The sequence below is a fragment of the Hemiscyllium ocellatum genome, chromosome 32, assembly GCF_020745735.1.
Source record: "Hemiscyllium ocellatum isolate sHemOce1 chromosome 32, sHemOce1.pat.X.cur, whole genome shotgun sequence".
NCBI lineage: Eukaryota > Metazoa > Chordata > Chondrichthyes > Orectolobiformes > Hemiscylliidae > Hemiscyllium > Hemiscyllium ocellatum.
This window is the reverse complement of record NC_083432.1, coordinates 50,376,265-50,403,154: the sequence shown is the minus strand read 5'-3', so window position 1 is coordinate 50,403,154 and position 26,890 is coordinate 50,376,265. Positions and strand designations below refer to the sequence as shown.

Below are 26,890 nucleotides of genomic sequence, written 5' to 3'. Positions count from 1 at the left end.
ATTAAGATGAAAAGTTAAAGGTCCTGATAAAATGGGGTCACACAATATTTGTGCATGGGGTCATGTCCAATCTCACACCTTTGGGGGCGGATGCTAAAACCTTTCCACGTGGCATTTGTGAAAGATCGTAGAGAAGAAAACAACTGCCAGTGAAATGCTGCAAACTAAACTGATCACAATTGTCCATTCTTGCTTTTAGCCATTGTCCTGATTCCTAACTCGGCTGAAAATTTCATAAAATTAATAACAAGACAGAAATATAAAATACAAGAACCTTAAAAATGAAATTATTTACATGAAAATCGAACTCACCCACATGATTGACTGGAATTGAAGCTCCTTCACTTTAGCAGGGGAAGCCTGAACTCTGTGAGGATACCTGAGTTTCTGGTATGAGTGAGAGAATAAGTGCTGTCCAAGGGAATCTCAGCGTCAGTGCATGGAGCCAAGGGTTCAGGGTGAAGCTGGTGACACCATAAACTGGATTCTGTGATCTGCAACTCTGCCCTGCCCTCCCATCCCCGGTCTGACAGCTCTGGGGTGAATTCAGTCATTCCTTATGTGTGTTTGCACCTGGAGTCGCTGATTACAAGTTCCTATTCTTTAATATTTGAAGGTTTAGGATGTGAATCAGGTTTGCAGCTGTCATCTCAAGCCAGTGTTAAGGATGTCTTTCTTTTTGTTTTACTGAACCAGGCTGACATGTTGCATTGGTCCTCAAAGGGAGTTTTAAAAAGGAAATGCTTGAGAAAGAAAGTGTGTGGGGGTAGGGAGTGTTTTAGATTGAATGTGGAATGATGGGCTGAACGGCTGCTATCTTTGCTGTGGACGACTGGTTTAAGGAGGTCCTTGTTCTTCCTTGGAAGGACAGCGGGACAATTTTCAAACTCGTTCCAAATCTGGCACTGGGGAATGGAAGCCTGCAACATGAGTCAGAGGCTGAGGCCCAGTGTCTCCCCTGCGATCTGCAGCTTGCCCTGCCCTCCCATCCCCTGTCTGACAGCTCTGAGATGGATGTTGATGTATGACCTGACCTCCCACAAATTGTTCTTGAGCTTTTGCTGTGGGGAGATTGGGGTGGGTGGGGGAACAACACAATGCAGGAATTTTAGACTGGTTGTGTTTTGATGCTAGGATCAGTCACTCTTCCAGTCAGAGCAGGATCACCTTCTCATGGGATCAGGGAATAATGAGAGGATAAAAGTTTCCTGGGTAATGCCAGAAGGACAATGCTGCAGCTCCAAATCTACTAAGAGAAATAAAGATCTTTCAGAATCACAGACATTAGTGAAGGCAAAATGGTTTGGAAAGCAGCAAACACACAAATAAAAAAATCCTCGCATCTAAAATATATTCACAATCCTCATGCCCTCTGTGTAAAAAGTACTCGAATCCCTGGATGGAAATGACTCCGTGGCATGGTTTGAAGAGGAGGGGGCACATCCTTGGCGTCCTGGACAATATTTCTCGCTTGAAGAAAGTAGACTCATGGCTATTCACACCTGTCCTGTGTATGGGATCTCGCTGCACGCAAAATAACTGGCACATTTGCTGAGACGGTCATGTGGCTGTGTTGTTTCCTTAACAGTGGAGAATGTGGTGGGGAACTATGATCCAAAACTATAAGACGTTGTTGCACTGAACCAGGGGAAGGTCCTTGTGGGACAGGATTTGAAACAGATGAAAATTTACAACTTAGCAAATCCCTCTTTGCCCTTCCCAGCAACTAGATGAGAAATCCAACAACACAACCAAAACACAACAGAACAGGATGCTGCTATTGTGTATGGCAGGGGATTAATGAAGTCTGGCAAAGAAGACAGTGACATATCTTTAATGAAAGGTTACATCCATATAAAACATGAGTGAATGATGGGACCAATAGTATACCACTCTTCCCCACTCAGTAATAGACACTCTCTATTGGGGCTCAATGAGGAGACTTGATTAACATATTATGTCCCAGCAGCTTAATGTTCTTCTATTTGTAGCAACTCTTTTTTCTAACATCGGTGCAGGAAACAACACCTCCAGCATTTCATTCCAATAGAAGTTGCCAAGATTGGAAGCCTGAGTCATTTGTAATCACTTAGTTGTAAGCTTTTCTTTTGTTGACTGAAAATATATTACTACTTTGAACAAAACCACATAGCAGTTTCAGTGTCAGATGCACCCAGAACATGCTTCTTAATGTATAGTACACGAGGTTTGGAAGAGACTTGCAATGGGACAACATGTTCTAATCAGCCTTGGTTCTCGGGCAAATCAAGGACATTTCGGTCTGACTAACTCACAGGAAGAGGATTTTGCTGAGTATTTTTAGCCTTCCTATAAAACTTTTATCATCTTGAGCAATTTGTAAACAGATTGATAAGTTATACACTGACATTTTTAATATATATAACTATCTTAATGATAGTGGAGACAAAGGAAAAGCAGAGTCGGACAGTTGACCCAACTAATACATCAAGACACAAAGTCACCAGTCAGTCACCTGGATTCAAACTGCACTCTGTTTTTGTGTATGTAAGCCAGTTTGACACTGTAGGAATAGCAGAGGGTCAGTGCTGAGAAAGTGCCACACTGTCGGAGGGTCAGTGCCGCGCTGTCGGAGGGTCAGTGCTGAGAAAACTGCTGCACTGTTAAAAGTGAGACGTTGAAGCAGAGTGCTATTGAAACATAGAAGATAAGAGCAGGAAGAGGCCATTTGACCCTTCAAGTCTCCTCCACCATCCATCACGATCATGGCTAATTGTCCGACTCAATAGCCTATGCTTTTTCCCCATAACCTTTTTTCCCATTTGCCCCATGTGCTTCTAGCTGCCTCTTGAGTGCATTCAATGTTTTGACATTGACTACTTCCTGTGGTAATGAATTCCACAGCTCACCACTCCTTTGGTGAAGAAATGTCTCCCTAATTCCATCCTAAATGGTCTATTCCAAATCCTCAGACTGTGACCCCTAGTCTGGACACACCCACCATCGGGAACATCCTCCCTGCATCTACCCTGTGTGGTCCTGTTAGAATTTTATAAGTCTGTTTGAGATCCCCTCTAATTTATTTGAACTCCAGTAAAAACAACCCTAACTTAGTCAATCTCTCCTCATACATAAGTCCTGCCATCCCCGGAATCAACCTGGGAAACCTTCACTGCACTCCCTGGAGGGGCAAGAGCATCCTTCCTCAGCAAAGGAGACCAAAACTGCACACTATATTCTAAGTGTGACCTCCCCAAGGCCCTGTATAACTGCAACAACACATCCCTGCTGCTGAACTTGAACCCTCTCACAATGAAGGCCAACATCCCATTTCCCTCCTTTACTGCCTGCTGCACCTGCCTGCTTCCCTTCAGTGCCTGGTGCACAAGGACACCCAGGTCCCGCTGCACACTCCCTCCTCCCAATTTACAGCCATTCAGGGAGTAATCTATCTTCTTGTTTTTGCTTACAAAGTGAATCACCTCACATCTTCCTGAATAACTGGATGTTAAAGATGAAGAGAATTTTCCGATTGTCCGGACAACTCTTATCACTCAAATTGCATCACAAGAGGCATCTGAATTGATCATTTACATCATCTCACAGTAGATATAGTGTAACAAAGAATGGTCCCATTGCACAGTGTTTGATGTTCAATAAACAAAGCACCGATAACAGGGAACAGACATGGGAGCTGAGAACGTTTCATTCCAAATCATTTTTTTTTCTTAAAAAATATTGAAAGATTTGAACCATTTGTACTTTTAAACTATGTAGCATTGTTGGAGCTTGTCCAACTCTATATCTGTACAAACAAGCTCTCTCAACATCAGCTAATTACCACAAGTTACTCTGTTTCAACACATCCCAATTTTGAGTTGCTAAAATGGAAATAATGACAGCCCCTCATCTCAGTTAACTTATCCTGAAGCATGTTCACTCTGCAGAAGAAGCCATTACAGAGAACTAGACAACCTGTGAGGTCTCCACACACTGGTACATTTCTGAAGATTAATATTCTGATGACAGCTGAGAGAAATATTTTAGCTGCTCATGGCTGCCAGTACATAGCAAATGCGAAAAACTTTGAAGTCACAAACATTATCTGATTACATTCTCATGAGATGTTCCCCCTGTTAATTAGAATCTTGCTGGAAGACCTCTGAAATGATTGGATTGTTGGGAAGACACTATGGAAATTTCATCCCAGAGTTCTTCACAAATTGTCCCTATCGGTAGAATTGTCCCAAACTCACCCAACCCCTGCTGCAGTCAGAGTGTCTGAGAGAGCAGTGCTTTGTCACAATTAAAGTGACCTCAGTGTCAGCTCTGGTTGGCACTGGCAGAGTCGATTCAAGATTACCCCAACGTGACGCTGCATTGTCAAAGCAGCCTTTTAGAGTCAGAGAGAAACAGACCCTTTGGTCCAACTCAGCCATGTTGACCAGATATCCCAACCCAATCTAGTCTCGCCTGCCAGCACTGGGCCCATATTCCTCCAAACACTTCCGATTCATGCAGCCATCCAGATGCCTTTTAAATGCTGCAACTGTACCAGCCTCCACCACTTCCTCTGGCAGCTTATTTCATACACATACCACCCTCTGTGTGAAAAAGTTGCTCCTTAGGCCTCTTTTATATCTTTCCCCTCTCACCGTAAACCTATGCCCTCTCGCTCTGGACACCGCCACCCCAGGGAAAAGACTTTGTCTATTTATCCTATTCATGCCCCTCATGATTTTGTAAACCTCTATAAGGTCACCCCTCAACCTCTGACACTTCAGGGAAAACAGCCCCAGCCTGTTCAGCCTCTCCCTATAGCTCAAATCCTCCAACCCTGGCAACATCCTTGTAAATCTTTTCTGAACCCTTTCAAGTTTCACAACATTTTCCGATAGGAAGGAGACCAGAATTGCAAGCAATATTCCAACAGTGGCCTAACCAATGTCCTGTACAGCCGCAACATGACCTCCCAATTCCTGTACTCAATACTCTGACCAATAAAGGAAAGCATACCAAACGCCTTCTTCACTATCCTATCTACCTGCGACTCCACTTTCAAGGAACTATGCAAGGTCTCTTTGTTCAGCAACACTGCCTAAGACCTTACCATTAAGTGTATAAGTCCTGCTAAGATTTGCCTTTTCCAAAATGCAGCAAGTAGCATTTATTTGAATTAAATTAAACAATCCAAAGACAAGAAAGCTTGGCCAGGGAATGTAGGAAAGAGCAATGCAGTTCTGTATGGTTCATTTTACCAGCATCAGTTAGACACCAAGAAATGACCTGAAGTCATCATCACCTTCCGATCCTTCCATCACCCTTTCCTTTCCCCTCATCACCCTCTCTTCTCCCTCCGTCATCTCCTCCTTTCCCTCCAGCACGCTCTCCTCTCCCTCCATCACCCTCTCCTCTCCCTCTGTCACCCTCTCCTCTTCCTTCATCAGTCCTTCCTCTCCCCCATCACCCTCTCCTCTCCCTCTGTCACCCTCTCCTCTTCCTTCATCAGTCCTTCCTCTCCCCCATCACCCTCTCCTCTCCCTCTGTCACCCTCTCCTCTCCCCCATCATCCTCTCCTCTCCCTCTGTCACCCTCTCCTCTCCCTCTGTCACCCTCTCCTCTCCCTCTGTCACCCTCTCCTCTTCCCCATTTCTGCAGTCACCCCTTGCCACTGTATCATCCCTTCTCCATCATCTCTGCTTCACCTCCATCAAACCTTTTCCACCCATATCTACTCTCCTTCTTTCCAGCTACCACTCATTTTCTTCATTGTTATTCCTCCATAGTCTTATTCCTCTATCCTCCCACCACTATCTCCTTATGTTCCTTTCCTTGAGGTGTGAAGGTGAGAGGGGGATTGGTTTGGCTCAGTTGGCTGGATGGTTGCTTTGCAAAGCACTGTAGGGCCAACAGTGTGGGTTCAATTCCCACAATAGCTGAGGTCCTCACGAGGGACTCTCCTTCTCAAACCTCTCCCCTCACCTGAGGTGTGGTGGCTCTCAGGTAAAATCACCACCAGTCATCTCTCTCTCTAATGAGACAGCAGCACCACAGCCTTCTAAGAGTATGGGACACACCAAAAGTGAGTGTGAGAATTTGGAAAAAGCATGTGTTTGAGATAGTGACAGCAAGAACAGAGACAGCTAAGGTAAAGGGAAAAAAAGAATTTCCCACCCCAGCAACCTCTCTTGAGTGTGACTTCAGCTCATATGAAGACATGTTTACTTCAAGTTATTAAAAATGATAATGAGAAAAGAAGTTGATGTCTGCGTCACCCAGGATCAGTTAGCACATAGAAGGGTCCAAACAGGCTATCTCAGCACTGTCTCACTCGTCCTTTCTCTCATTCTGTGTATCTAGCTCTTATATACAATACTCTCCTTTGTTGGAAATTTAGGGCACAGTCTCCGACCTTGGGCAAGGGGGGATGGGGCGGCTGGGGAAGAATTTCAGCAAAGCAAGAGTCCATAATTTTAGGGTCCTACACCCAATAACATCATAGGATCCTGTCAGAATACACTTGCAAAACTCTTACTCCACTCTTTAGTCAACAGTAATGCAATTGTGGCAAGATTCCTGGTCAGTTTTTAATTCACTACCTGTTGTAGGCATCTCTGACTTGAACTAACATCAAATGCCCAGGGGCAACTAAGAATCAACTATATTGCTAACGGCCTGGAGTCATGTGTTGGTATGACAAGGCAAGGTAAACAATTGTTTTTCCCCAAAGAACATTAATGAACCAGATTTCTGACAATCAACAATAGTTTCATAGTCACCATTAGACTCTTAAATTCAGCTTTTTATTGAATTCAAATGTCACCATCTGTTATGACCAGCTTTGAACCTGGGTCCCCAGGATCTTACCTGGGTCTCTGGATTAACAGTTTAATGATAATCACACTAAGCCATTGCCTCCCATCTTGATGTGCCTGGTGCAGAAGGAGATACCAGAATTGCTGTGCTTCATATTGGCCAATTTATTGAACAAAGTTGGCAAATGTGATAGCAATCTTGGTCTGGCACTGTGCCAGGGTAGAGGACATTGGACATGGGTTACTTTGCAAGATGATAAGGGGAAGTTCTCGAGATAGCAATGTTTTATGATTGTTTCAGTTTATCTCTTAACATGTCCACCATTCATTTAGAAAGAATTTCCCATGTAGAATTGGGGCACTGGCAACTATCTGTTTAGTGATACAAATTGCAGTGACAAATTATTTAAAGAGCATTCACTGAATATGGAGAATACAGCTTGTGGGTTAATTTACTTCAATTTTTCTCTCTGAAATCACACAGGCCTAGCACAGAGCAGGCTACATGTTGACTTCACATCTAATGGGCTCTGAGGCACTAAGGATCTCTAGTGATGCTTTTCTTGTTCCTAGGTTTTGACTCCTTGTTTTCATCCAGTCACTCATGGGATTAAAGGGAGGACATTCAGCTCCTTGAGTTTGTTCTATCATTCAATCAGGTCATTACCTCAATACCTCAAAAAGTAAGGCATTCGACAAGGTTCCCCATGGGAGACTGATTAGCAAGGTTAGATCTCATGGAATACAGGGAGGACTAGCCATTTGGATACAGAACTGACTCAAAAGGTAGAAGACAGAGGGTGGTGGTGGAGGGTTGTTTTTCAGACTGGAGGCCTGTGACCAGTGGAGTGCCACAAGGTTCGGTGCTGGGCCCTCTACTTTTTGTCATTTATATAAATGATTTGGATGCAAGCATAAAAGGTACAGTTAGTAAGTTTGCCGATGACACCAAAATTGGAGGTGTAGTGGACAGCGAAGAGGGTTATCTCAGATTACAAACAGTATCTGGACCAGATGGGCCAATGGGCTGAGAAGTGACAGATGGAATTTAATTCAGATAAATGCGAGGTGCTGCATTTTGGGAAAGCAAATCTTAGCAGGACTTATACACTTAATGGTAAGGTCCTAGGGAAAGAGGCCTTGGAGTGCAGGTTCATAGCTCCTTGAAAGTAGAGTCGCAGGTAGATAGGATAGTGAAGAAGGCATTTGGTATGCTTTCCTTTATTGGTCAGAGTATTGAGTACAGGAGTTGGGAGGTCATGTTGCGGCTGTACAGGACATTGGTTAGGCCACTGTTGGAATATTGCGTGCAATTCTGGTCTCCTTCCTATCGGAACGATGTTGTGAAACTTGAAAGGGCTCAGAAAAGATTTACAAGGATATTGCCAGGGTTGGAGCTATAGGGAGAGGTTAAATAGGCTGGGGCTGTTTTCCCTGGAGCATCAGAGGCTGAGGGGTGACCTTATGAGGGGCATGGATAAGATAAATAGACAAAGTCTTTTTCCTGGGGTTGGGGAATCCAGAACTAGTGGGCATAGGTTTAAGATGAGAGGGGAAAGATATAAAAGAGACCTAAGGGGCAACCTTTTCACACAGAGGGTGGTACGTGTAGGGAATGAGCTGCCAGAATATGTGGTGGAGGCTGGTACAATTGCAACATTTAAGAGGCATTTGGATGGGCATATGAATAGGAAGGGTTTGGAGGGATATGGGCTGGGCACTGGCAGGTGGGACTAGATTAAGTTGGGATATCTGGTCGGCATGGATATGTTGGACTGATGAAGGACTTATGCCCGAAACGTCGAATTTCCTGTTCCTTGACGCTGCCTGACCTGCTGCTTTTTTCCAGCAACACATTTTCAGCTCTATTACAGATTGATTCTATTTACCTGTCTTTGTTCCATTTCCTCTAAAATCCTTACCCGAAAAAAGTTCTCCAACTTAAATCTGAATGGACCCCAGAATCCAGAGGCTGAACGTTCAAGTTTGCGTGACAAAATGTCTCCTCCCCTCGGACAGCCTCACTATAATGTGAAGATTCTGCCTCATCTTCTGGATTCCTCTACTAGAGGAAATAGTTTGCATCTAATGCCTGCACCAAGGCTGGTATCCTATCACCAAGTCCCCCTTTATTTACTTGAGCATCAGTATACTGGCTATAGCCAGCCAGCTGGGTGTCAGTCGCTCAGACTGAGGAGATTCTCATCTCCTGGCTTTTTTTTTTATTCGCATTCACGAAAGAAGATCAAAGAAAAAAATGAATAAATTGTTTACAATCCATTAAATACAATTCAAGTTATACGGAGAAGATCAGACCTTGTGCATTTGACAATCCAAGTTATTGCACTCTTTCAAAATAAACTTGTTTCAGTTTGTTTTTCTCTAAAAGTAAAAATACATTGCAATGCTTTCAAGTGAAGCCTGAGATTTGAAGCTCAATCCACATAACATTATGCACAAAGCTTTCAGCCTTCATGCAGAGTTGTCGGCCTACACACAAAGACTCAGTCCGAGGCCTACACACTGAAACAGTGGCACAGAGGCCAGGTCCCATCACCTAGTCCCCCTTTATTTGCTTGTGCACAGTACACTGGCCTCTTCCAGCCAGCTCAGAGTCAGTCACCTGAACTGAGGAGATCTGATCTACTGGTTATATGTTTTTTCTTCTGGAGATTCTGAATCTCCAGTTTATTTTTTCTTACTTGGGAGATTCTGAATCCCTTGTTTCTATTTTTGTTTACACCTACACTCCTGCCATACAGCAGTAGTGCTTATACTCCCCAGCACCCATGTGTCTGTAAGACACAGGAAAAAATATCAAGTGCAAATAACTTTATTAATATTCCACAACCAGGAAACACACCCACTTGGCCAAGGAACCAGTGACAAGCAAAACCCAGAGCGAGCAATACTTTTCTCAAAGAAGCGAAGGGGAGGCTAGGGACTAAATCAAAATAGAATCAGAGGGAGAAATAAAACCCTTCTCACCCCGTGGGGCCCAACTCCCTCCACACCCCACCTCTCCCTGAAAACCTCGAGGGTGTTGGTAGACACCACGTGCTCCATCTTCAGGGACACCTGAGCTCAGATGTAACCACGGAAGAGGGGCAGGCAGTCGGCCTTAACAACCCCCTCCACGGCCCGCTGCATGGACCTGTTTATGGCCAGTTTGGCCAGGCACAGGAGCAGACCCACGAGGAGGTCCTCTGACCTACCGTCCCCCTTCTGCACCGGTGCCCAAAGGTTAGGAGATGGGACTGAAGTGCAAACAAAAACATAAAAGAAAGTTCTTCAGGTAACTAAAAAGGGAGTGCATATGCCCACACCCAGCATACACAGTGCACAGACTCCACAGCACAACCACAAAACAAGCAGTTAGTCTGGGAGTCTGTGAACCACCACAATCTGAGGTTATAAGGGACTGCTGTGTGCAACATCTTCCACCCCTGATCCCCAAGGGAAAGGGGGAGGACTTTCACATAAAGAACCCTCCACTGGGAATCTCCATCGCTCAGTGGCAAATGGGCACACCAAGGTGTGTCCGGGCAGTGGGTGAAGAAGAAAGTGTGGATGGTGTGCAGCCGCAGTTGATACAAGGTTCACCATTTCACATCCCTAAAAGGTGACAAATTGGAAATTCTGAAAGCGACTCAGGTTGTGGCGCATAGGCTCCTGAGGGAGGTACGGGACCTTGGGAAATTCCGTCCGGGCAGAGCTGAGTGCAGACGAGATTCCACCACACACCGAAGCATCTCCAAATGGGTGCATGATGTCGGCTCCGAGCACCATTGTCTTAAGGCGTTGGAAGGCAGTGGCTGTAAACCGGATCTTTAACGTTTCCCAATGTGCCAATTCTTGTGGCATCTCCTAGTTATATTACTCAGCTTGGCCCAGGTTAACAACCCCAATTAACAACCTCGTAGTCAATGAGGTCAACATGGATCCAATTACTACATCCCTACCCACCCATCTAAGTCCAGGGATATAGGCCTGATCTTTGAATTGTTGCTCTTTCTGCAAAGTTTTTGCCCCAAGTCCGGTTCATCTGATTCGGTCTCTGACACAGGTGAGATGTATCAGGCTGTAGCCCACCTCTTGTGTTTGGAGCATCTCGGGAGAGTTTCCTCTTCTTCCAGCGGTAACAATATTGAGGCTGCATCCATCTTGGATTCTGAGGTTTCTTTGACATTAGATGGGGGGAGAGAACGCATGGTTCTCTGCCTGTTCTGAGGGGCCAGGTATGTTTTGCTCCTGCCCCATTTGCATGGTAAGAGCTTTCAAGTGATTCACGTGTTTGTTCAGGACTGTATCACCTACTCAAACTTTGTATGTGACGGAACCTGACCTCGTGTCAATCTCTCCCCGTACCTATAGAGGGCCATTTCAATGGTTTCGGCACCAAACGTCATCCCCTGAATTAAATTGTCTCTCTCGCTTACAGGAGGCATGTGGCCAGCCTTAGCTTTCCTGCTGCCATTTCCCCCGTTGCCCCCTCAGGTCTGGAAATATCAGGTTTAATCTGGTGTGGAGTTTCTCCCCATCAGTAACTCTGCTGGAGCTATCCCTGTTGTTGGTTGTGGGGTGGTCCTATAATTGAACAAGAACTGGGAGAGTTTGATATCCAGTGACGCCCTAGGCTGCTTCTTTAACCTGCCTTCAGGGTTTGGTCTGATCTTTCCACTAAACAATTGGATAATGGATGGTATGGAGCTGTCCTGAAGTGCCGAATGCCATTTGACTTTTGGAAATATTCAAATTCCCTGCTGGTAAATGATGCCCCATTGTCCGTGACCAATACTTCCAGGAATCTGTGTAACCCCAGCTACCAGACATAGCCGCATGCTAGCATCTTCAAACAATGCTTGCAGCTTCCCAATCGTCATCCTGGAGTTTGCCGAATGGACTTTGTGCATGTCCAACCACTTTGAATGGGCATCCACAATGACCAGGAACATTGAGCCCATGAAAAGGAGCAGCGTAGTCAACATCAACCAGCCATTCTCATGAATGTAGGGCACTGCTGGTGGCAGCTTTTGTCCTTGTTGCACTCTGGGTGCTTCCCAACCAACACAGCCATGTTGACCTCCAACCCCAGCTCCCAGACATAGATGCATGCTAGCATCTTCATCTTGGAAACCCCTGGATGATCCTGGTGGAGTTCAGTCAGTAATCAGGGACAATTACCCTTGCTCCCCACAGTAATGTGCCATCCTCTACGGTGATTTGATCTTGCTGGGTCCAGAAAAGTTTCAATCCTTGTTGTGATGGCCCTTCAGTTTGCCCCATTATCACCAGCTGTTTTAGTTTCACCAGAACGGGATCTCTCTGATATTGTCAGCGGTGCCTGGAAAGGTGTCCAGGATGTTTAAAACAAGAACAGACTTTTCCAGTGGGAGGCAGTTCAAGACATGCTCATTAGCCACTTTGCTTCCTGGGCAATGTTCTAACTTGTACTTGTGTGCACTAAGAGTGAGGGCCCACCACTGAATTCTACTGGAAACTATGGGTGGCACTGCCTTGTTTTCCTTCAGTAGCCCAAACAGGGGTTTGTGACCTGTTACTATGACAAATCTCTGACCATAAAGATACTAGTGGAATTTCCTCAAACCAAAGATGACTGCCAAGCATTCCTTCTGTACATGGGCATCTTTGTGTTTGGTATAAGCCAAAGTCCGGGAAGCATACAATATTGGGCATTCCTCTCCATTGAGCTACCAGTGAGCTGACACCACCCTGACACCACCGTTTCTACCTCCTGCCCAAAATCCACAAACCTGCCTGCCCCGGCCGACCCATTGTCTCAGCCTGCTCCTGCCCCACCGAACTCATCTCCCAATACCTCGACACGGTCCTGTCCCCTTTAGTCCAAGAACTCCCCACCTACGTTCGGGACACCACCCACGCCCTCCACCTCCTCCAGGATTTTCGCTTCCCCGGTCCCCAACGCCTTATTTTCACTATGGACATCCAGTCTCTGTACACCTCCATCCCCCATCACGAAGGACTCAAAGCCCTCCGCTTCTTCCTTTCCCGCCGCACCAACCAGTACCCTTCCACTGACACCCTCCTTCGACTGACTGAACTGGTCCTCACCCTGAATAACTTCTCTTTTCAATCCTCCCACTTCCTCCAAACTAAAGGAGTTGCCATGGGCACCCGCATGGGCCCCAGCTATGCCTGCCTCTTCGTAGGATATGTGGAACAGTCCATCTTCCGCAACTACACTGGCACCACCCCCCACCTTTTCCTCCGCTACATCGATGACTGTATCGGCGCTGCCTCATGCTCCCACGAGGAGGTTGAACAGTTCATCAACTTTACTAACACCTTCCGTCCCGACCTGAAATTCACCTGGACTGTCTCAGACTCTTCCCTCCCCTTCCTAGACCTTTCCATTTCTATCTCGGGCGACCGACTCAACACAGACATCTATTATAAACCGACTGACTCCCACAGCTACCTGGACTACACCTCCTCCCACCCTGCCCCCTGTAAAAACGCCATCCCATATTCCCAATTCCTTCGTCTCCGCCGCATCTGCTCCCAGGAGGACCAATTCCAACACCGCACAGCCCAGATGGCCTCCTTCTTCAAGGACCGCAGATTCCCCCCAGACGTGATCGACGATGCCCTCCACCGCATCTCCTCCACTTCCCGCTCCTCCGCCCTTGAGCCCCGCTCCTCCAACCGCCACCAAGACAGAACCCCACTGGTTCTCACCTACCACCCCACCAACCTCCGCATACAACGTATCATCCGCCGCCATTTCCGCCACCTCCAAACGGACCCCACAACCAAGGATATATTTCCCTCCCCTCCCCTATCAGCGTTCCGCAAGGACCACTCCCTTCGTGACTCCCTCGTCAGATCCACACCCCCCACCAACCCAACCTCCACCCCCGGCACCTTCCCCTGCAACCGCAGGAAATGTAAAACTTGCGCCCACACCTCCACACTCACTTCCCTCCAAGGCCCCAAGGGATCCTTCCATATCCGCCACAAGTTCACCTGTACCTCCACACACATCATCTATTGCATCCGCTGCACCCGATGTGGCCTCCTCTATATTGGGGAGACAGGCCGCTTACTTGCGGAACGCTTCAGAGAACACCTCCGGGCCGCCCGAACCAACCAACCCAATCACCCCGTGGCTCAACACTTTAACTCTTCCTCCCACTCCACCGAGGACATGCAGGTCCTTGGACTCCTCCACCGGCAGAACATAACACGACGGCTGGAGGAGGAGCGCCTCATCTTCCGCCTGGGAACCCTCCAACCACAAGGTATGAATTCAGATTTCTCCAGTTTCCTCATTTCCCCTCCCCCCACCTTGTCTCAGTCGGTTCCCTCAACTCAGCACCGCCCTCCTAACCTGCAATCCTCTTCCTGACCTCTCCGCCCCCACCCCACTCCGGCCTATCACCCTCACCTTGACCTCCTTCCACCTATCCCACCTCCATCGCCCCTCCCCCTAGTCCCTCCTCCCTACCTTTTATCTTAGCCTGCTTGGCTACTCTCTCTCATTCCTGATGAAGGGCTTATGCTCGAAACGTCGAATTCTCTATTCCTGAGATGCTGCCTGGCCTGCTGTGCTTTGACCAGCAACACATTTGCAGCTGTGATCTCCAGCATCTGCAGACCTCATTTTTTACTCGAAGATTACCACCCTGATACTGTAAGGTGAGGCATCAAATGTCAGCACAGTCTCTCGTTTCGGATTGTAGTGAACACCTTAGATGACAATAGTTGCATTTGACTTCGTTTAAAGACTGCTTCTTGGCTACGCGACCATTTCCAAGGCTGACCCCTTTTTCCAATAGCAGGTGTAAGGCTGCCAAGCTGGAGGCCAGGTTGTGTGTAAATTTTCTGTAATAATTCAATAACTGAAGGAAAGATCTAATCTTCAGAACTGATGTGGGAGCCAGAGTTCCTTTGAGCGCCCTCACTTTCTCTTCTAATAGCTGTAAACTGGTTTTGTCGAATTTGTAACCCAAGTAGGTCACTTAGGGCACCTGGAACACAAATGTTTCCCTTCTAACGCGTTCACCCACCTGGGAGAAATGGTTAAGAACCATGTCCAAGTTCTCCAAGTGCCCTTTATTGGTCTTCCCTGTGATTAGTACATCACTAAGAAAAATGGCAACCTAGGGTAGCCCTTGTGAAATGTTCTCCATGGTTGGCTGGAAAAGAGCACAGGCTGATGATACCCCAAATGACAGTCTTGTAATTGATATAAATCCTTACCGGTATTAATTGTAGCATACTTCTGGGAATCCTCATTGAGTCACAATTGTAGATGGGGGTGGCTCATGTCCAGCTTCATAAAGGATAGCCCACCCTGTCAACTTTGCATATACGGTAAAAGTGAGGATTGCAGATGCTGGAGATCAGAGTCTAGATTAAAGTGGTGCTGGAAAAGCACAGGAGGTCAGGCAGCATCCGGGGAGCAATCCTGATGAAGGGCTTTTGCCTGCAACGTCGATTTTCCTGCTCCTCGGATGATGCCTGACCTGCTGTGCTTTTCCAGCACCACTCTAATCTCAACTTTGCACATAAGTCCTCTCTGTGAGGGACTGGGTAGTTATTCAGCTAGGGCAAGTGGAGTCCTGTTTGCTTCAAATCCCCACAAAGGTGAACTGAGACATCAGGCTTCACAATCAGTACGACCAGTGCTGCCCATTCTGCAAACTGTACTGGTGTGATGGTTCCTTCGTTCTCCAGCCCCCTGATTCCTGTCTCTACTTTTGCCTGCAAGGCTAATGGCACTGGGCAAGCCTTACAAAATCTCAGAATTGCTTCCTGGGCAACATGTAAAGTTGCTTTAGCTCCTTTGATAGTCCCAAGCCCTTCCTGAAATACGCCTGGGTATTTCACTAGGACTTCACTTACGCAGCCATTTTCTAATCAAAAGATGTTGAGCCAATCCAGGTGAATCTTTCTCGAACAATTCCACTCCAACAGGGCTGGGCTGAAGCCTTTCACTACCCTCAGTGGTAACTGCACCAACTGCTTTCCCCAGGAGACCGGAACCGAAGTCGTACCCTTAATCTGCAACAGTTTTTCAGTGTATGTTCTCAGTCTGCCTTAGGTCCTGGGCAAACTTAAGGGTTGGAGTCCAAAGTGAATCTTGTTAAAGACTGATCCTGCAAGCACAGATGCAGCTGTGCTGATATTGACCTCCATACGAACTGAGTGACCATTTAACCCAACATTATAGAACATAAAACGTTACAGCGCCTGTAGTCCCTCTGCTCAGGGTATGCCCGGTGTGACGCTCTGCATTTGCCCACACCTCAACTAAGTCAGAGAGGTGACGAAGTCCACTGCCATTTGGACGCCTTGTAGCTCCCATGCTCCACTTGCTGTATTTGGACGCCTTGTAGCTCCCATGCTCCACTTGCTGTATTTGGACGCCTTGTAGCTCCCATGCTCCACTTGCTGTATTTGGACGCCTTGTAGCTCCCATGCTCCACTTGCTGTATTTGGACGCCTTGTAGCTCCCATGCTCCACTTGCTGTATTTGGACGCCTTGTAGCTCCCATGCTCCACTTGCTGTATTTGGACGCCTTGTAGCTCCCATGCTCCACTTGCTGTATTTGGACGCCTTGTAGCTCCCATGCTCCACTTGCTGTATTTTCTAATGACAATGTCAGTTGTGCTGCCTGTTTGAAGTCCAGTTGGGCCTTAGCTAGTAGGCAATTCTACATCTCGTGGTTACACTGGTCAGTGAGCGCTTTCCTGATTGGCTCAGGTTAACAATCCCAAATCAACGACCTCCTAATCAACAAGTTCAGCCTGGTTCCAAACACCGCACTATCTTATCAGATCCTTTGAATGTTCAAAACTTTGATTAAATCAGCTCTCAACCTTCTAAATTTGAGGAAATAGAAGCTGAAAATGTATGGCTGGAAAAGCGCAGCAGGTCAGGCAGCATCCAAGGAACAGGAGATTCGACGTTTCGGGCTCCTGAAGAAGGGCTTATGCCCGAAATGTCGATTCTCCTGTTCCTTGGATGCTGTCTGACCTGCTGCGCTTTTCCAGCAACACATTTTCAGCTCTGATCTCCAGCATCTGCAGACCTCACTTTCTCCATGAGGAAATAGAAGCCAAGTTTATGTAGCCTATCCTTATAATATAACTCTTTAAGACTTAATACTGTTGTGGTAATCTTTGCTGTATCTTCTTCATTACAGATATTCCAAATGTGTGCAGGAATATTTCAACTTTGATTCCATTCAGTCCATCCCACACTATGTAATATCAGGATTGTTTGGAGATCTGTCACCCCTCCATGTATTAGAAACTAGATAAAGTGCAATATTCCGAAGATTACTGCTGCTTTTATGTCATGGTGAGATTTGGAAGCATTTCCAGGCCTGTGTAATAAGCCTGTGTGGCTGAGTGCAGCACTGAGGCAATTCCTTTAAACTGAAGCCCTGCCTGCCCTCTCAGATCGATGTAAAAGATCACATGGCACTATATGGAGGAGAAAAGGGTGATTTCTTTGATGTAATAAACCAAGAGTTATTGGTCAGGTGGACAGATCAGTGGCAGGTGGAATTCAACTGATAGACTGTGAGGTGATGAACTTTAGAAGAAGGAATAAGACAAAGGTGCAGTTTGAGAAAGGTGGGGCACTGGGAACCTCAGAAAAACACAGGGATCTTAAGGTACTTGTCCACAGATCTCTGAAGGCAGCAGACAGATTAACATTGTCGTTAAGAAGGCATGCAGCACACTTGCTTTTATCAGTCGTGGTACAGACCATAGGAGCAGGGTGGTTGTGTTGGACGTGGACAGAACTTTGGTGAGACCAGTAGGAGTACAGTGTGCAGTTCTAGTCTCCACACTATAGGATGTGACTGCACTGGAGGGGCACAGAGGAGATTCACCAGGACATTGCCTGCGATGGAGCATATTAATTATGAAGAGAGGCTGGATAAGTTCAAGTTGTTTTCTTTGGAACAATAAAGGTTGAGGTGGGATCTGATAGAGGTCAAACCACAGAAATGATACAGCACAGAAGAAGGTCATTCCACCCATCTCTGACCCCTGGTTTTTGAACTCTCGGCCAAAGGAAACAGGTCTCTCCTCTATCTCTACGCCTCACAATTTTGTACACCTCAGTCATGTCACCTCTCAGCCTTCCCTGTTCCAAAGAAAACAATCCCAACCTCTCCAATCTCTCTTCATATTCAATTCTCCAGCCCTGGCAACATTCTATCAATCTTCTCTGCACCGTCTCTACAGCAATTCCATCCTTCCTGTGATGTGGTGACCAGAACTGCACACAACATTCCAGTTGTGGTCTCACCTGTATCTGATACAGTTTCATCACTATGTGCTCACTTTTGTATTCTATACCTCTGCCAATGAAGGAGAGAATTCCATATGCCTTCTTTACAACCTTATCTAACTTATACAGCCAACTTTAGGAACCTGTGCACCCACACCCAAGACCTCTCATGTCATCTACCCCTCTTGGTGTATTGCCCCTTTATTGTGTATTTCCCTTTACTGTTTGACCACCCTGAATGCATTACCTCTCACTTATTACAATTAAACTCCATCTGCCACTTTACTGCCCACTCCGCCAACCCATTTGTATCATTTTGGAGCTTACAGCTACCGTATGCACTCTTCACTAACCTTTGTGACATCTGCAAATTTCCCAACTGTGCCTCCCCACATTCAAATCCAAATCATTATTGTATAAAACAAACAGCAGAGATCCCAATGCTGAATCCCGCGGGACATCACTTCATACAGCCTTACACTCGCAAGGCAGCCATTGACCATTACTCTGTTTCCTGTTACTAAGCCAACTTTTGATTCAATTCAACACATTATTCTGTATCCCATGAGCTTTTACTTATTTGACCAGTGTCTGAGATCATGAGGGACACGGACAGGGTGAATAGAAAGCAGTTGCTCCCATTAGTCAAATGGTCAATAACGATTTGGAGATGCTGGTGTTGGACTGGGGTGGACAAAAGTTAAAAATCACACAACACCAGGTTATAGTCCAACAGCTTTAATTGGAAGCACTAGCTTTTGGAGCGCTGCTCCTTCATCAGGTACTCCACAACCACCTGATGAAGGAACATCACTCTGAAAGCTAGTACTTCCAATTAAACCTGTTGGACTATAACCTGGTAAATAACGAAGGGGCATTATTTTAAAGTGAAAGGCAGGAGGCTTAAATGGAATTTAAGGAAACATAATTTCAGCCAGAGGGTGGTGGAGGGCTCTGAAATGCATTGCCTGGGAGGGGAATTGAGATGAAAAACCTCACAACCTTTACAAAACACTTGGATGAGCACCTGAGGTATCATAACGTTCAAGGCTATGGGCCTATTGTGGGAAAGTGGGACCAGTGTAAGCAGTAATCTCGTGTAAGGTTTTGGTGATACAGACTTGATGCACTGTATGACTCTATGACTTACTCAACATCTCAGAAACAGTTTATCTGGCCATTATGGCATTGTTGGTTGTGGGAGCTACAGTGCAAAGATTGGCTGCTCGATGTCTGACTACAGGTCAAAAATATATAATTGGCTTTAAAGCGCTTTGTGGTGCCTGTGGTCATAAAGATGCTATATAAATGCAAGCCTTGCTTAAATTTTGCAGAAGGTCCTTTGCTTAGTAACCTTGACTACTGAATGACGATGGGAGGTACTTCACAACTAAACACTGACAAATGGTAAACAGGGCTTCATTCTCCTAAACGAATGTTTGAGGTAATACTCTGAAGAATAGCCATGGGACTCAGCATCTGACTGTGACCATGACCCATGACTTGAGCAGAAATGGTTGAGGGATAAGGTTCTTTAACAGTTGTTTTCTTCCCTACATTTTTTTCACTCACACCTACCAGGCTAGACTCTGGTTCCCGATGAAGGGCTTTTGCCTGAAACGTCGATTTTCCTGCTCCTCAGATGCTGCCTGAACTGCTGTGCTCTTCCAGCACCACTAATCCAGAATCTGGTTGTTTACATTTTTCTCTGCTAGTGCTGATTTTCTTAACGTGATTTTACAGAGAGAGGGTGAGAACCAAACATATTTTATCTGCAAAGATCCTACATTGATTACATGTGAGAAGCTGGGTCTTCAAGCTTTTTCATGCCTGCACAAGTACAAGTCAAGCTTTGTTATAAATTCACTAAATGCAGATATCAGCTTCGAATCTAAGATTCCAACAGAATGAGTGTGAATCTGCTCAAGTCAAACAAAGCCAGCTAAAATTACAGCTTGGACCATTTGCTGGTTCTGTCCTTAAATAAAAACTTTGCATTGATATAGCATTTTCCACGATCACTGCACTTCTCATAGTGTTTGCAACCAATGAAATTGGTTTTAGTTAAGAAACTTAGTATGAAATCTGATGAGGAATTGTTTAAGTTTTTAAGAACTGTTCAGAGTCTAACTTTGAATTGCATGAAGTCTACATTTGTAAGTATAAATATTCATTACAACATGGAAACTTGCCACGCTGATATGAGTTACAGTGTTCATTAAGACAACACTTTTTACAATACTAAAACATTACAAACTCAAGGGGTGTTATTGACATTCTTTCCAAAACTAGCAGCTGCAGTGTCACTTGTTACAATACCAGTTTCATTACTGACATTGTGAACAAAGAGCCTTGCACAGTCAAGTACTTCCAGACAATTAGATTTTAATTTTACTGTAATAAAAAAGACCTTACGTTAATACTATGACTTGAACACACTGTATTACAATACGGAAAAAGCAGTAGCTTATTTACACACCAAGTAAGGTTTCACAAAGAGTATTATGATAAACTAACAAAACAGCTTTTTCAACAATGTTGTTTGATGAATAAATATTGGTCCAGAACACCATTGCTTTACTTTGAAATAGTGTTCTGAGGACATTTAGCTCTGCCAGAGAGCATGGGTTAACGATATCAGCATTGCACTGAGTGTCAGCTTGGGTCATGTGTTCAGATTTCTGGTCAGTTATCCAAAAAGGAAGGTATGTGGCTGATCCTTCTACCACACTACCTTTATAGGTCAGACATCAGGGAGTAATATAGACACCAGGGAACAGGACACTTGTAGTTCAGGGAAGGATATACAAGCAAAATTCTATGGATGAACTCAATTCCAAACACAAAACCTCATGACTGGCCTGCACTTTGCTTGGTTGGCTAATTTGTTAGGAACCAGTTAAGAGGTTGTCTCTGAATCAACTTGAAACTTGCTTTTACCTCTACCATTACCTCAAACCATCTAAAATAATTTCATCCTTATCCTTCATGGAGAATCTCCTGCTGTAATCATTCATCACTGACTCTGTTATTATGGATATGGCCTCTCCATTAATGGTTTCTTGCTGGCAAGCTATTGGCTCTGAGCAACACTGCTGAATGACCTTACAATAAGTTTCTACAGTGTTTCAGGCAGCTCTCAATAACACTCGCCCATTCCTGATCTGCTTAATTTGCTTTAGTTCTTTAGTGGATGCATCAATAATTCCCTCTATGATTGTGACAATACCATGCTAGTCAATGCCTAATCTAGAATCTTGTCTCTCTCTCTCTCTCTCTCTCAGAGACAAAAATCCTGCAGATGCTGGAATCCAAAGTGGACAGGCAGGAGGCTGGAAGAATATAGCAAGCCAGGCAGTAGCAGGGAAGTGGAATAGCCGACGTTTCGGGTCTAGTCTTCGGGGGTGGGTGTAAAGGGAGCTGCAGATAAAAGGGGTGTTGGGGGCAGGATGGTGAAGTGGGGATAGGTGAAGACAGGTAGAGGGCACAACCTGGTTGGTCAATGGGAGAAATGAATCTGTTTGGTGGCAGGGTGGAGTGGAAGGGAGGGGAGGGGCTGAGAAGGGAGTCGGGGGATGGGAAGGGAGGTTATTTGAAATATTTCCATGTCTGGAACTCTCAAACTCTATTTCACTGTTTATTTCAAACTCTGCCATCCTGTCTGTTTCGCTTTCACTCTCACTCTTCTTATTTTTCTCGCTCCCTGGTAGATAATTTCATTAATGATCTACACACACTATCTGAACCAAGCAGCTATGGAAATTTACAACATGAACTCGTTTGAGACAAAACTATCATCGGTTTCTTAGATAAATCAGTCACTGAACTTCTAGCAGCAAAATATGATCTAACTCTAGAACGAACAGTCCAAAAAATGGTGGATCTTGAGCAGAGGAGACAGACCAGTCATTTGAACAATGTTCAGCATATGACAACACCAAATGAAAACTGAAGCAATCTAATAGAACAGGATCTTCTCACAGATGTGGTTCCTAAATCCCACATCATCAAAAACTGACCAACAACGAACTCACTGTTACAAAGTAGTCACTGCCAGAAGATGCGCCACAGTCTGAGAACACACCAAACAACAAATCAAATCATTCCCAATCTGACACGTACATTCGGATCCATAGGATAGATTAATACTGCAAGGCAACAAGATCCTTTATATGGAGAACAAGTATCATTGGATGGACAACATCACTCTGACCTTGGAGTATTAACAACAGCACCCAAACTATATGCTAATGACAGAAAAGAAGAACCAATCCTTCTTCCTCATATTTTCCTGTAGTTACATCAACTCAAGCTCCTTCAGCAAGTGTATGATCTAAGGAAGCAATAGAGAAAATTCAAAATCGCCAACTTTACCTCAAAGTGTTTCTGTATCTGGTCAGAGACTCTTGTGATCTACTTATTAAGACATAGGACAGAGAGGGAAAAAATGTATAGTAAAATCTGTAAAAAATAGTAATTCAAGGAACATGTTTGAGAATATATATAACTGTTAATCAACGTTTATGGCGGGAGAGAAAGCTTGAGGAGGGGTGTTGTACAGGAGCTTCGGGACCTGGAGAAATCTTGCAGTGATATAAGACCATAAGTCAGAAATTAGACCATTCAGCCATTAAGTCTGCTCCACCATTCAGTCATGGCTGACAAGTTTCTCAATGCCCATTATCTCGCTTTCTCCCCATAACTCTTGATCCCCTTAATATTCAAGAACCTATTTATCTCTGTCTTAAATATACTCAATGACCTGGCCTCCACAGCTTTCTGTGGCAATGAATTTCATAGATTCCTCACTTTCTGGCTGAAGACCTTTCTCCTTATCTCCGTTCTACAGGGTCTTCCCTTTACTCTAAGGCTGTGCCCTCAGGTCCTAGTCTCTCCTACCAATGGAAACATCTTCCCAACATCCACTTTGTCCAGGTCATTTAGTATTCTCGGAGAAAGTGAGGACTGCAGATGCTAAAGATCAGAGTCGAGAGTGTGGTGCTGGAAAAGCACAGCAGGTCAGGCAGAATCCAAAGGGCTTATGCCCAAAAAGTTGATTCTCCTGCTCCTCGGATGCTGCCTGACCTGTTGTGCTTTTCCAGCATCACACTTTCGACATTTAGTATTCTATATGTTTCAGTTAGATCCCCCTCATCCTTCTAACCCTCATCAAGTATAAACCCAGAATGGGGAGAAAGTGAGGTCTGCAGATGCTGGAGATCAGAGCTGAAAATGTGTTGCTGGAAAAGCGCAGCAGGTCAGGCAGCATCCAAGGAACAGGAAATTTGACGTTTCGGGCATAAGCCCTTCATCAGGAATCTTCCTGAAGAAGGGCTTATGCCCGAAACATCGAATTTCCTGTTCCTTGGATGCTGCCTGACCTGCTGCGCTTTTCCAGCAACACATTTTTAGCTCTAAACCCAGAATGCTCAAACGTTCCTCATATATTAAGTTTTTCATTCCTCAAACCATTCTCATGGACCTCCTCTAGACACGCTCCAGGACCAGAACATCCTTCCTGAGATAGGGGACCCAAAACTGCACATAATGTGATAGAGCTGCACATCACTGAGTAAATATAGCACAATGTAGACAGAGGGAGAACACTATAGACTCTGGAAAACTGACATGAAAACGTGGATATTGAGTTATCGAGATTTTACAGCATGGAAAAAGACCCTTCAGTCCATTGTGTTTGCACCGGTCATCAAACATCTACCTAATCCCACAGGCCACGTATGCCAAGCTGTTTGGAATGCTCCTTGAAATAGATCTTAAGTGTCCTGAGTGTTTCTGCCTCTCCCACCCTTTCAGAGAATATGTTCCAGATGCCCAAACTCTTTAAATGAGTTTGCTTTTCCTCCAATAACCTCTGAAACTTCTGCCTCCTTACCTTAAAGTTACACATCAAAGTGCAAAGAAGAGAGACTTGACTTTATTTAATGCAACTCCTATAAGATCAGAGTCCAGTGTACCTATGATTACCATGTACCAGGGACACAGCAATTTTTAATGTTAATTTGAAGTCCAAGCTTGAATACAGTTCTTGACTTTTTCCTTTTCATTGACCAGATTATCTCAAACCCAAACTCATAGCATGGCGTAAACCACTGATCCACAACAGCATTTTTCAGATAATCCCAGATGTGGTCACCTGGTCACTCCATCCCCAACCAGTACTGCTGATCCTGACAAACACAGAAACACTTTGCCAAGAATTGTTCTGCTTGATTCAGTTATTTTATAAACTGAAGGTAGCTGCCTCCTGTATCTGTAAAGTTTCTGTTGACATAAGCTGATCCAAGATAGCTCCAGATAATGTTGATATGCACAGGACAGTCCAAGTGCCAAATATTATTGCTATCTAGAGTCTTTGAGTCATAGAGATGTACAGCATGGAAACAGACCCTTTGGTCCAACCCATCCATGTCGATCAGAAATCCCAACCCATTCTAGTCCCACCTGCCAACACCCGGCCCGTATCCCTCCAAACCCTTCCTATTCTTTTATCCACCCAAACGCCTTTTAAATGTTGCAATTGTACCAGCCTTCACCACATCCTCTGGCAGCTCATTCCATACACGCACCACCCTCTTTGTGAAAACGTTGCCCCTTACATTCCTTTTATATCTTTCCCCTCTCACCCTAAACCTATGCCCTCTAGTTCTGGACTCCCCAACCCCAGGGAAAAGACTGTCTATTTATCCTGTCCATGCCCCTCCTGATTTTATAAATCTCTATAAGGTCACCCCTCAGCCTCCAATGGTCCAGGGAAAACAGCCCCAGCCTATTTAACCTCTCCCTATAGTTCCAACCCTGGCAAAACCCTTGTAAATCCTTTCGGAACCCTTTCAAGTTTCACAACATCTTTCTGATAGGAAGGAGACCAGAATTGCACGCAATATTCCAACAGTGGCCTCACCAATGTCCTGTACAGCCACAACATGACCTCCCAACTCCTGTACTCAATACTCTGACCAATAAAGGAAAGCATACCAAACGTCTTTTTCACTATCCTATCTACCTGCGACTCCACTTTCAAGGAGCTATGAACCTGTACTCCAAGGTCTCTTTGTTCAGCAACACTCCCTAGGACCTTACATTTAGTGTATAAGTCCTGCTAAGATTTGCTTTTCCAAAATGCAGCACCTCGCATTTATCTAAATCGATTTTATTATTATTTACTACATTTCATTCCAATGATGTCAACATTTCCAAAAGTACTTCATGGCCTGTGAAACACTTTGCAATATATTAAGATTATGAAAGGTTATATGTAAATGCAAATTCGTTCCTTTTGTCCCCTTTTCTTTACAAAGAATTGATATCACGTAACCACTAATCAGGCTATGATGTAATCCTTCACATTTGAACATCCAAATACAATCTCTGCTGCGGTCTGAATGAGCTCAAGTTTATGGAGGGTAAAAAGTGGAAGGTCAACCACATGCTGAATGTGGAAATAGTCAACTCTAGATATAACAAAGGCATTAGACAATGGTTTCAGAAACAGATGAGCAGAGGCAGGCGCTAACTCAAATGGCATTACTGAGGTGGCAGTCGGTGATCTTAGTGAGCGATACGGCTCAAGCTGATTCCCCCTCAGATTTCCCTCTCTTTCTGTAGGGAAAACAGGGACTGTATTTTAAACAAATTCCTTTAAATATTAATAATGCAGGAAAGCTGTCAGTGAATAACAGGCAGGAATCCAACCAAGATTCTAGGTGTGGGAAATCTTACACCAAAGTTTGAAAAGGTTTTGGTGGTATTTTGGAACACAGCCAGTGATAGTAATTATACAAACAAGTTACTGAATGTTATCAATTATTTCAACAATATGCCACAAATGATTCATATTAAAGTATGCAGTAAACTGGAAATATGAAATAAAATAGCACATGTTGGGTTCACACAGCAGGCGCGTCACCATTTGAAAGAAAAGAGTTAGATTTTAGAGAGACCCTTCATCAGAACTCAGACATGCTAATCTAGTTTCTCTTCCAAGCAAGGTATATGCTACTTTCCTGGGAAAGGTTCAGCTCTACAGTAAGTAAGATATGATGCTCTACCAACTCAACAGCAATGTAGTAAAATAGCAGCTGCATCTCAATACTGTACTAGCACAGTCCCAAACACTGTCCATTAACACTTCAGTAATTGTGAACAGTGGCTGCTCTGTTTGTTAATAAGAGGCATTTGTGAATAAGGCTCTCATATCTGAAACTCAGTTCTTTAAAAGCCTTCAAAGCAACTTGAAAGGATTTAGCCGGATGTAAAACAATAAAGGTTGAAAGTTTTAAAAGTTAATACATGATTCAGGTAGACCACAACTAAATGCTAACTAAACTCCATAGACTCTAAGTTATACAACTTCAAGTACTGAGCTTAAATGTATAAAAAGGACAGAGAATCTGTTTGAAGATTACCTGTTTCTTTGGCAGTTGTTGTGATACTGGACGAGGTTGGCGTCCATGTCATTTCAGACTGCTCAGCTGTTTCTGGAGCGAAGCTTAAGAGTAGGGAAATGGCAAGATGCCAAGTTATCTGAGTGAGTCACGATGGTAATCACAAATCCACCTGGGCAGGCACAGGAAGGAGCAGGAGTGTGTTTGCACAGGCAGAGATTGCCCGCCCAGTGAACAGCTGACACCAACAGCTGTTTTTAAAGCGTTCTGTTGTCACTGCTCTATCACCTGCAAAGGTCACCTCACTCTGACATTCTTTCTTATAACCTTGTTATCCTGAGGCTGACCATTCTTTGTTGATCTCACTATCTCTGACTGTTTTTATGGATACAACA

The 26,890-nt window shown here is 44.8% G+C and overlaps 1 protein-coding gene across 2 annotated transcripts in view; it reads right to left on the bottom strand.

Annotated features, from left to right (window-relative positions):
* The window catches only part of LOC132830785 (growth factor receptor-bound protein 7-like), a 117,080-nt gene extending 90,481 nt beyond the window's left edge, over nucleotides 1-26,599 (bottom strand). For both annotated transcript variants that reach the window (XM_060848630.1, XM_060848631.1), the window contains exon 1: nucleotides 26,517-26,599. In XM_060848630.1, coding sequence (XP_060704613.1) covers nucleotides 26,517-26,568 — 52 coding nt within the window. In that variant the 5' untranslated portion in view covers nucleotides 26,569-26,599. The remainder of the gene's footprint in view (nucleotides 1-26,516) is intronic.
* Between the last annotated feature and the right edge of the window lie 291 nt (nucleotides 26,600-26,890).